This window comes from Manis pentadactyla, chromosome 10, assembly GCF_030020395.1.
Source record: "Manis pentadactyla isolate mManPen7 chromosome 10, mManPen7.hap1, whole genome shotgun sequence".
Classification (NCBI taxonomy): domain Eukaryota; kingdom Metazoa; phylum Chordata; class Mammalia; order Pholidota; family Manidae; genus Manis; species Manis pentadactyla.
This window is the reverse complement of record NC_080028.1, coordinates 89,779,168-89,790,895: the sequence shown is the minus strand read 5'-3', so window position 1 is coordinate 89,790,895 and position 11,728 is coordinate 89,779,168. Positions and strand designations below refer to the sequence as shown.

Below are 11,728 nucleotides of genomic sequence, written 5' to 3'. Positions count from 1 at the left end.
TCTCTCTGTCTCTGTCTCTCTATCTCTTACTCATACAAACGCACACACCCAAGTACAAATAAAAACTCAATCAGGAACCATTTTCTTTCCTTATCCATGCTTTTTGCGTGTGTGGTAATTTGTTTTTATGTTTCTTTGGGCCAATTAGATACATTTTAATAGGTGAGCCCCAAATCTACAAAGGTTACTTTAGTTTGGTAAAATGATTAACAGATTTTTTTTTCTTTTCCTTTAAAAATAACAGCTGGAGTTTATTTTTTGAGCCATGAATTTACCATAGCCATTCCAATTTGAACTGAACAAACTGTTTCATTGAAGAATGGTGAAATCTCTCAAGTTTTTAGCTGGCGAACTCACATTCCTAGAAATCTCACTTCATATTACAGTGTAACAACACTTCACTTAATTTTTGCTTCTATAACTCGATATACATTTATTGATCTGTTTCATGGATATTTTGTTTCCCCCTCTATGCAACACTTTTTTGGCAGTTTTTTTTTAAATGAAAAGCTACTTATAGTACACAATTTTATATAATTACGCCTGAGATATCAAGAAGGCCCTCGGGATATTTTTTATTCATGCAAAATAAAAGGAAAACTCTATCTAGAATTGATTTTACACTTAAGTATAAATGCACGCAGTTCAACACTTATTTTGCATGTACGTTCATTTTTTTAATCTATTAATCTTAGAAAGATTAGAATTAAAGGGAAAAGTAATCATAATGAAAATGTCTTTCTCTATCACTTGCATTGAGCACTAGAATGTGTTCCCCAGATAAACACAGGAATATCTCATCTTTGCCGACATAACATGGAAAGACTTAATTGAGTATCTTCTTTGTCCCCAAAACCCAGCTCCACAGTCAAAATGTATTGTACTTCGGTTTTCTCCCTCCGCTTATTTCTTAGATTTCTTGCTTTTGTATTTCTCAACATTCTATGCTTTGCTTTTTCAAAACATGCATCTCTATGTATGAAGTGTGAAAGACAAGTGATTTCTTACGTAAATTGTATGCTTTTGCATAGCCAAAACAGCATAAATATAATGTAGACATTATAACTTTAAATGCAGAAACCACCTTCAAATTATGTAAAAGGGAACGCTTGATTTTTAATTTAACTTAAAATTTTTTCAAGTTCTAGACATATTAGTGCTTCTGAAATACTACATTTTCTTCCAAACCAACTTCATGTTTATTTTTTAGAACGTTAGTATATAATTTAAATTTGGATTTTCTCTCGCTATTTTAACAGGCTTATTTCACTTTCCCCAAGCCAGTGTAATAATTAGCAGACTCGTGATTTCTAGGGAATGGAAAGGAAATAATGCTGATGGCATGTATAGTGTCAGGTCTGGGGGCAGATCAGCTTCCTTCCATTTCAATACAAAGGGTGTCCTGGTTACTATAAGGGACAGGAATCTTGGGGTCATCAGATGAATCTTTAAAAATTAATTTCTGGTAGTGTTGATTTACGCTTTTTAGTGAGAAAAAGCTTAGCGTTAAATAATAGGCATTTCTGGTTTTGTGAAACAAAATTGAAAAATAGCCAAATCTGCAAATATCATGAAAGAGTACCATTTCCAAAATAATGACCCGTCAACGAAATTGCAAAATCATTATGTGAATGAGCTGAATTGCTTTGTGTATCATCTCAGAAATATGTTTTGCACAGATAATCTGTCTAATAAGAACACGTTTTTAAAATCTGATTCCCCCCCAGCAAATAGCTGCACTGCAGGTCTGACTCATGCAATCAACGAGCACCACCTTGTGGACAATTGGGGAAAATAGCTGCTTTCCCCATTAGGCTTTTCTAAAATGCAGTAAATTGACTTAAAATACTAGTAATTATGATGGTAACAACAACATTTATGGCAATAACACTTTTTCTCCTATTTTTCAGGCATCAGATGCCAGCTCTGAAAAACTCTTCAATACTGTTATTGTAAACAAAGGTAAGACTTCTTAAATCTGAGCAATGGCTTACTTTTGTATTTGTTTCATTATCATTGCCTAGAAAGAATAAAAAACAATGGGCTGTTTCCATTCTGGAAGTCCTGTTCATATATTGTGTTTTTGCTTGAGAAAACCTGTATGCTTGTGTGATCCGTTGGAAAAAAAAAAAGCTTATTTTAAAAGAATACATAGACCCTTTATTTAAATTGATTTGACTAAGAAATCACTACTGTCTATATGACTTTAATGTAGGAATCGATAATAGAGAATAATAGTTCTCAAAATGCCTTAACTCTGTTGTTACTTATCAGCTCCTCAGCAGTCGGAGAACTATAAATAACTGATTTGTGCTGCAGACTCTAATAACCAGTGGATGTTTCGTATTCACAGTATTATGGTCATAAACCAAGCCTTACTCTGCTGTGGGCTTTTCATAAACTTAATAAACAAGCAAGAGAGCAAAATTTAAATATGCACTATCCCATTAATTTCTTCCAAACTGCACTATAGAGTACAAGAGGCTAATGATACAGCAGCACATTAGGGGAAAAGTTATCTTAAATCATTGCCAACAGATTTTGGGGTAGTTTCATTTGTAGCAGCATTGCTGGAAATCATGGAATTCAAGCGAGTCTCTAATCACTGTCTTTACAAAGGTGTACAATTTCAAAAGTTTAAGTTACATAAACTAGTTGATCTCCTCCTCCACTGTAGAACCCGATGTAGTTGTTTACAGGGTAAGTGCTAAGTAAAGAAGGTGTGCTCCTTTGGCGTCTGTGCTGTGTTTACGTGGAAGGTAACTTGGTAGCACTTGAAAAGAGCTGGGCCTCCATAAAGGGAAACTTGAACCCACTTCAGCATTCTGTAGTTGCCCTGGCTAGTATTTTTGCTAGCTTGTTAGTGAGATACATTCCCAAGCGCAGTTATTTTGAGCTTCCAGATTATTTTAGAATTTGAACCAACTGCAGTTTTAAATACTGCATTATGTTTAGAGTTCCCTTGAGGTGTATATGCTTATGTGAATGCTGTTACTCCCAGAATTATTGTCACATTGAATTTTATCTTTTTTATTGCATAATAGAGTATTCCAGTTTTATATTTCATCATATTTTTTGATGGACTGAAAGTTTGTATAAATTTGTTATCCATAATACTAAAAGCCCAATAAAAGAAATAAGTGCAGTTCAGAGCATACAGTGCTCATATGTAAAAATACGTAATTGTTTTTTGCTCATTTTGATGAGGGAAGAGGACTGGTGGACACTGGTCTGTCTTTATGAGGAAAGAGGGGAGGAGGAAGAAGACACTGAGGTAGGACAGGTCACCAAAGGGAGGGCTTCTGTGTTTCCATGACAATCACAGTCCCACCCCCAAGACCTCCAACCCCGTGTGACTCTGTAGCTTTGGAATGCGTTTTCCCTTCTTGGGATCAGCCCTAAAGAGAGCTGGCCCTGGGGCCCGAGTGTACGCCCCCGCCGCCCTCCCCAGGCTGAGAGGCTGTCGGGGAGCTTGCAGAGAGATTGATGAGGAGTTGCCCTTCTGTCCCTCCCCTCCTGCTTTTGCCCCTACTTCTTTCCCTTTTCCAAATGTTTCCCACATTCTTATTTTTGTTTACTTACAGAGTGTGATTTGTGGCATCTATTTGGTTGTGAATAGTTATCCCCCTGGACAGGGTGCCTTTCTTCTGAGCTGCTTTTCTGGGGTGATTTAGTTGCCCTGAAAGGATTAAGGTTTCTTTGTGTACACTAAAATCAACATAGGCTTTTTCTAAGCTTTGCTTGGGAAACCATACACAAATAAGCATTTTAGTTGATGGCAGATTATTCCTTTGCCCCTTATTTCCATCAAAATGGCCTTTCTCTTCTCCTCCAGTTTCCCCTTAATGCCTTATGCTAATTCCTGTTGGTAACATGAATGACAAGAGACGGAATCAATGCAAATCCAGGTGCTGCAAAGGAGACTGACTGGTATCCAGCACCCGCCCTCCTCCCTTGAGAGAAAGAGATTAAGGGGGGCAGGGGAGCAGGGAAAGCATGGGGACAGTTTTGTTAAGGGGATTAGTATTCAAACTGCTAAATATCAGGAAAACAACTTCAAAAAGAGATTCATTGTGTAGTGATAATGTCAGTAATTGCTTCAAGCCAGGTGCAGAGAGCCTTGATATGTGCTTGTGGATTTTGGTCTGTTTTTACTCTGGGTAGTGGCGGTGTTTACTGGATGGATGGTTGACAAGGCCTTCAAGGAACTGTCAGTTTTATGTACATCAAGTTCAAGTTCTCCTGCAAAGCAGCCTGCCTGCCCTGCCTGCAAGTCAGGTCTCTTGTCTCAGTCCAGTATCCTTAGCCAAGAGCAATAAAAAGCATTGTGAGAAAGGGCAAATTTACACCAGGTAACAGACACTACTGGGAAAATCTTCAAAGCTGCAGCTTATTGAGCAGTCTAACAAGAGCGCAGGGAGCCGATTCGTGTATTCCTCCACCTCCAGATGTTTAGAGCTACATATCACCTCTCCAACTCCAGAGTCCCACAGGGTTCTTACCTTAGAGAAACGTGGCTTTAAGCTGCTGGTGAGATTATGCTGAGGAGCCTGGTAGCAGGCCGATTTGGTCCATAAAATTTCACTGTGGGAGGGTAGTGCTAATCTCACAAGATGACTGGCGGGTGGGGGCGGGGGTCGCAGCTTTGATGTTGGGCTGTACAGTCTGGGGGGACGAAGCTCCAGCTGAAGCAGCAGAGGCCATGACCCAAGTCCCATCAGCCTGTTCGTAAGCCTCAGTAAGTCATCCAGCCTCTTTAGGTTAGAATTTTCTGTCAGAGCAAAAGCTTTAGTCTTGGGTTGGCATCTCTGGAGGGGATAAAACAATTAGTTGGAAAGGGGGAAGGGGCTGAAACACAGCAGGGACTATCTGAATATGTTTTATATCACTGTTTTATTTTGACTTTCCCTGTAGAGTCCATTAATTTAATAAGAGAACTAGTGAGAGTTCTGTGTATAGGTGCTCCAAATCATTCCTTTCTTCTGATGCTTTTATTTCCCATTTTAAAGCAAATTAATCAAACATCCTTGCATGTAAATATGCCATGCCTAGTGAGAATGGAGCCTGTCAAGGAGGTTGTGAGGATGAACCTCCAAATTGCAGGGCTAAGGGTTGTAGACAAAAAAAAAGAGATTTTAACTTTAATCAAGGTCATGGTTGCTTTATTTAATCTTTATGTGTTTAAATGTTTACAGGATGTTCATGTGAATTTTATGAATCCTTCTGTCTTTTGACTCAACCATCTGCCAAAGAAAAAATTAATTTTCCCAGTGAGACGGACACACACAGAGAGAGATTGAGTTCTTGTCTGTATTTAGTTGGTTGAACTGCCATAGAAGCAGCAAGATCTGTACCCCAAATTCTGGACTGTTCCTCCTTAACAGGAACTTGCCAGTCAATTTAAGATGCCCAACCAGTATTTATGACCGTTTCTTCTCTATTCTAGGTTTTCCTACTTCTTGGTGGTTTCTTCACTTTGTTATATATAGAAATGTAGAAAACTGGTCCTTGGCTGCTCATGACCATCCTGCCAAGATAGTCTCTTTTAAACTCTGAAACTGCTCCAGGGCAGAGCTACCTGAGGAGCAATGAAAAAGAAGGGACATCCCGTCTGGGGGAAAGGAGACCCCATACATAGTCAGGTGTTCTCTGGAGGGCTCATGGCCCAGCTGAGGGGAAGAGAAAAGGCCCTGGGTTTTGGCTCCTTCTGGCCTCAGAGCCCTCTTTTCCAGGATCTGTCCTGCAACAGAGGCAAGTCGGAGAAGATGAGAGGGGGCCAGGAGGTGTATTTGACCCCATGGCTCTCACGCCTTTGTCCTAAGCTGCAGGGCCAGGCCCTCCCGGGGAAAGGCCCTTGGGCTGGCTGTAGAAAGTTTGTGCCTAGTCCCTGGGCATCTCTGAAGGGCTGGTGGGGGTGGGGTGGTGGGGGAGGGATGACCCAGGTAGAGATGAGGCCCACATTTGTGCTCCTTCCTGCTGTGAGCACCCAGCATCTAACCAAATGTGAGGGCAGAGGAGCAGACACCCACCCTCTTACACAGGACCGTACCTGTCCTGCCGTAGGTCGGCCGTGGGGCATTCTTGGGGACCCTCACCCTGAGGAGCACCAGGTGGAGCTCTGGGGCCACCTGAGCTCTACGTGACCGGCTCTTTTCTTTTCCACGCCCTTTCAGACCTGCTAGTGGATACACACGGCCTCTTCTTGGGGTGGAATTTGTGCTGAGGGTTTCTATGGGACACAGGAGGTTGGAGCCTTTAGGTCACTGGTGTTAGCAGCAGCATAAAAAGAAAACCTAGCTAAAGAATTGGCTGAGATTTGAGGAGATGAGGTGAGAAGGTTACTAGAGATACTGTTTGGAGGGATGAAACTCCATAGCTGGGCACCTAATAAATTCTTTAAGGGTGACGAGCTCACCACTCTCATTAGGTTTAGACATGAAGGGGAAATTCCTTGGTTTTCCAAAATGGTAAGAGTTATATTACCACTAAGGCCCCCACTGACTTTTAAGAAAAATCCCTGCCCTAAAACAATTTGGTTTTTATGTAAGTGAAAGTGATACAGTTGACTGTGGGGTAGTTTTCTTAAAAAAAATTTTTTTTTAATTTAGAGTTAATATACAGTTACAAAGAACTTATGAAGACCATTTTACAATTCCTTGTCGTGTCTTGGTTTTATTTGGTTATTTGGAAGGAGGGTATGGTATAAAACACATTCAGAAGAGTGAACTGAGCCAGTTTCTGCCTCTGTAAATGAGTTGTATTTTATGATATCTTATATCCTAGATAAGGGAAAGTTGGACTGTCACTCATTCTTTATTTTTCTTTCTCCGGACTCTTTTTATGCTGTTTGAGGGCATTTCTTGGGTCTTTAGAAGATAGAGATGTCTAATGTGTGGGAAATTAAATACTATTGAAAGGTAATTGGTGCTTGATTGGAGACAAAGGCGCTAAGCCTAGTCGGGCCCCTCCCCTGCCTCACACTGCAAGTTCTGCGTAATCAGCTCCTTTTGTTATGGAAATTGACCTTCCTATAGGAGCCATACTCTTACATTTGTTGTATAGAATTATATTCCTTGAGAATTCTTGGAAACAGATGCCTCGCACTTAGTGTAGGACCAGCAGTAAAGGCCTAAATATATCCCATGTGGGGAGAAAGGGTTTTCTCTGGCTATTTTTCCATTAAGTACTACCTGGTCTTTCTCTAAGTGTGTAGGGGAGTGTGCTGGGGAAATCCTGGATCCGATCACTGGAGCTTTAGTAGAAGGGGTGCAAGATACCTGAAACATTCAAACTGATCTCGATGAGGTCTTTGGAGTAGAACTTTGATAATGATGCCACATTTCCAGATGGTACATAGGCCAGATCCTGAGCACCCTCCAACCCGTGAGCTACAGCAGAGCGCAGACAGCAGAACAGATGCCTCTCTTAGATGATCAGACACCACTGTTTACTGTCGAGCCCACTAAAAAGCTCTTCACTTTATCCGATGACGGCTGCCTGCTGCTGTTTTCTAAATTTTCTCCATACTTGGCAATATTGGCAAAAATGCTTGAATGACCGGCCTCTTTTCAATCCATTCATATTTAGTGTTTTGATGTCATATTTGGTTGTCTGAGAAAGGAATACACACGGTAGACAGAATAAAAAACACCGAATCCATCAGAACAGTTGAAGGACAGAGGGCCTCCTTACTGGTAACACTGTCAAGTAGAGGGGTCAGCTCCAGATAGGAAACTTTCTGCACCGGGGAGCCTGTGGCTATCCCATGGCTTCTGGATTATTTCTAGTTTCTGACAACTGCAGAAAAATGTTGTTTTCTCTGAAAATGTATGTTTATTTAACTAGGTTTCTTTTTGGCTTCACAATCTGGATTCTATTCAGTCAGTTACCACTCCAATTAACTAACAATTATTTAACATTAACAGTAATTACAGACGCCAGTTAAGCGCCTACAGATGTCAACTGTTAGCTTTGTACCTAATCACTCAATGAAATGGAGAAAGTTCAACAAACATCAATTAGCCAAGCAATTAGTATGAGTTAGGAAAGAGCATGTTATCATGTGTGAGCTGATTCCATTTATTTTATTTTGGCAGTAAAACACACACAAGCAGGCGGCAGTAAGTTCCTCAGATAAGATAAAACTCTATTGTTTTGCAGCTTACATAAGAATTCTTTCCTGTGCATAAGTCAAACATATTCTTGCCTGGAATTTATTTAACAAGCAAAATATGTCTCAATTACTCAGCAAGCCCAGCAATGCTCAGTCTCAGGAAGCAACTTTGGTGAATTATGAATCCAGTAAATACGCTGTATAAGGAAATGTCAAAATTTTTCAGTGGAGAAATGATTAATTCCCACTCAAGTATTATCTCCTCCATGCATTTCAGATTTTTACAGGTTTATTCCTAAACCTGTAGTGGAGAGAGTGCAACAGTGATTTTATTAATTCCATGGTGCCTGAACTTTTGCTCAGCTGTCTTTGATTTAGCCTGCAGCAACCATCAAAGTGTTTTCCCTACTTGCCCAGTCTATGGTTTTAAAAAGTGGAAACAGATCTCGATTGAAGATCCACTTCATAAATTCACCAAAGACATCCTGGGCCTACATTCAGAGGTCCTGTACCACTCCCGTACCTCCCGCACCCACCCCCTGCCCCTCAATAGACTTAACTTACGTCAGCTGGCTGAGCTTGCTGGACTTACTGGGAGAGGACGTTCTAGGGCCTGATTATATAAGGTGGCCCATAAATTGGTATTTGGAGGTTCATTTTACCTCCAAGCGGAAAGCTGGCCACAAATGGCTGTGCCTCTGGTTCCCCCCTCTAGAAATGTTTCTCACCAACTCTTGACACCTGTGGAAGGAGCAGAAGGAGCCAGTCCTCTGTGGTGTGCTCTCTCACATCACTGTGGGTATTAGGTGCAGTATTTTCCATTTGAGCAAGCCTCTCACCATTAACTGAATCCAAAAGTCAAAAAATAAGTACTCTACCAGTGGTGGCTTAGGGTAAAAACCCACCATGTCCTGTGTGCCTTTCTGCATAAACCTGTCACCAGTGTGTAGCAGCACAACAGATTGGACTGTCGTGGTTGGTTCCTCAGTGATGCCTTATCCTGCTACCTCAGTTACAGGGTCTCTGCTCATCCACTTTTGCATATTCAGCTGTCTCATGTTAAGTGTCAGCTGCTGGCCAGGTGCAGTTCTCCTTGTCTCTAGTCTGGGACCCAGGCTGGGGTAGCAGCCACCATTGCAGTAGTGATCTTGGTACGGAGGAAAGAGGAGGGACAGAGCTGTAGAATGCCCCAGAAAGTTTTGGCTTGGATGTGGTATGTGACATTTCCAGTCATCTCGTTGGCTAGAACAAGTCCCCAGGGCTTTTTCTACCACACTGTCCCATGATGTTTTGTGTTTCCCGGAGGTCAGTAGGAACTTTCTTTTGATGGTGGAAGTGCTCAACCAGGAGGACTTCCCAGCATCCCAGGAGGTCCAACAGCATCTGCGCAGGTGGGGCCAATATCACCACCGGAGGGCATTACAGCAGGGCTCAGCTTGAGGCATCTCTGATATCCTCTCCTTCGGATAAGACTGTGTTTCTCTGTGTCTACTTCTCACACCCATTCGTGTGCCAGTGAGTGGACTGATCTTTACTTTCAGCCAGATTTTATTCAAAGCAATGTGGGATTTTCAAGCAGGGGCATTTCCCTAGCAACCCATGACATCAGCATGAGGCCAGATCTGTGCTGAGTGGGAGGGGCTGTTAGTGAGGAGTAGTGCTTTCTGTGGTCACTCAAGTTTTGTTCTGACCCTTGTAAACCTCGTCTTATAAAGAAGGAGGTTGAGAGCACATCACTGCTTTTTCTGAGAGTCCTTTTGAAGAGGGAAACGTCTCAAGTGTCCCTGTTAATAGACTGATGTGGGAGGTGGTTATATTTGGATGCCTTTAAAAGCCTCTTGGAAAAACATTTTCCCCCTCTTATCTATCACCTTTAACATCTCTCATCAGAGTAACACTAAAACCTAATTTTAGCCCAGATTACATCATTTTCTCATTATCTGTTTATAGCTCAGAGAGGCTTTTCCATAGTAAAGCTCCTCTCGCCAAAAGTCCAATCATGTAATCCCTCTTGTATATCAATTCTTGATTTCCCAAGTGTGGACTGTCCTCTGCTGGACTTAGGCTGATCTCTTAAGGCTTCTTTATCCGCAAACTTTATCCATAAGCTTTGGCTTGCAAGGTGTCCTCTCCTGAAATCAGATTCGTCAGCCATCAAGTAAATGACATCAAAGCCTATTCTGTTTGTGGCCTTCACTTGGTTTAAGGTGGGCACCATGTTGAAATTAATTCTTCATTCAATAAGCATTGAGCACTGACTATATAATAGGCTTAGTATATAGTGAACAGATCACAGGAAACATAGGACCAGAAGTAAGAGTTTAAACGTATGTTAAAATTCGAAGAGACATTTTAAATGATCTGGGAAGGAAGGCTACTTACTAATTAAAAAACAAAACAAACAAACAAAATCCGTGGCCCTAAGACTTCTCTCAGGAGGAAAGACAGGTCGGCAAGCCCAGACCAGCCCTCCGTAGACAGCGGAAGATGTCATCCTTTGAGAGGGCATTCTGGGAGCACAGATCTGCCAACTTACGCCATTAGACTAAAAGCCTGTTGTGTTTTCCATTTTAAAAATCGATGCTGTTGTTAAATTAGTTAATAAAGCTACTGTTAAGGTTTGGGTTACTATCGTACGGTTCTAGGCATTGCCTGTCAATAGGGCCTCTTTTTCATGTTTCTTCACTTGGATTTTGTTGCTTACATTTTGGCCAGGTTGGTGTGCTGCAGGGAAGTCGTGGGATGGGATGTAGGCAGTAAGCGCTTACATAGAGGATCCAGGCTCAAGTCTGAGCTGGGCTGCTGGTAACCGTGAGCAACTCACTCCATCTGATTTGCTTTTCTCATTGGTAACATGAGAAAAGTTGAATGGACTCCAAGATCCCTTCTAGGTCTAAAGGTCAGTTTGCTTTGGAGTGTTCTAGGGCCTTTCAGAGCCTGAAGCCTGTACAGAGAGCATACCTTTGCCCAGGTAGCTGGGAATGAGACATTGTGAGCACTGGCATTTGAAAGGAGTGGTGCCTGGTGACCAAGGCCTTGACTTCAGTCCAGAACTTGTGAGCAAGTATAGGGATGTTTATCCACCTTTTTCTTCTCCATGTTGCAGCTCTTTAAGGAGGATCTGAGAGGTAAAGCAGTGGAGCCTCTGGGATGAGGAAGAGTGGATGGGGGAGAAGTGGGCTTGCTGTACAATTTGAGCACCAGCTGTTAGGTATTAACCTCCAGAATAAGACTAACAATGCAGAGTCTCCTCTGCTGGTCTGCATTTGCATGGTGTTAAAAGAGGTGTTTGATCTACCTAGTAAATGTTGGTAAAACCCTTATAAAGAATTTAGGTGCTGGATTCCTTTCTACTTGACTTCTCAAGTGGAATGACTGACATTTCTTAGGCAGAGATAGCTACAGGGTAGGTGAGGTAGGGGCCGGGGGTTAGATGCCAGGGGCAAGGCCCTGCCTTGGAGCACCTTAGGTTCTGAGTCTTTTATACGGAGTGACACATTTTACCAACAAGAATTGAAATGAGGCTTGGATGGACGTTCTAGATCACTGCAGGAATGTCTTCCCTTTGCCATTCATCTTAGCTGTCAGCAGGGTCTCGCACACCAAGCAATTGAT

The 11,728-nt window shown here is 41.8% G+C and overlaps 1 protein-coding gene across 4 annotated transcripts in view; it reads left to right on the top strand.

The window, feature by feature from the left end:
* Nucleotides 1–11,728, top strand: part of AUTS2 (activator of transcription and developmental regulator AUTS2) — a 1,225,237-nt gene that overhangs the window by 1,145,034 nt on the left and 68,475 nt on the right. For all 4 annotated transcript variants that reach the window (XM_057487216.1, XM_036907884.2, XM_057487218.1 and 1 more), the window contains one exon: nt 1,911–1,962. In XM_057487216.1, coding sequence (XP_057343199.1) covers nt 1,911–1,962 — 52 coding nt within the window. The remainder of the gene's footprint in view (nt 1–1,910; nt 1,963–11,728) is intronic.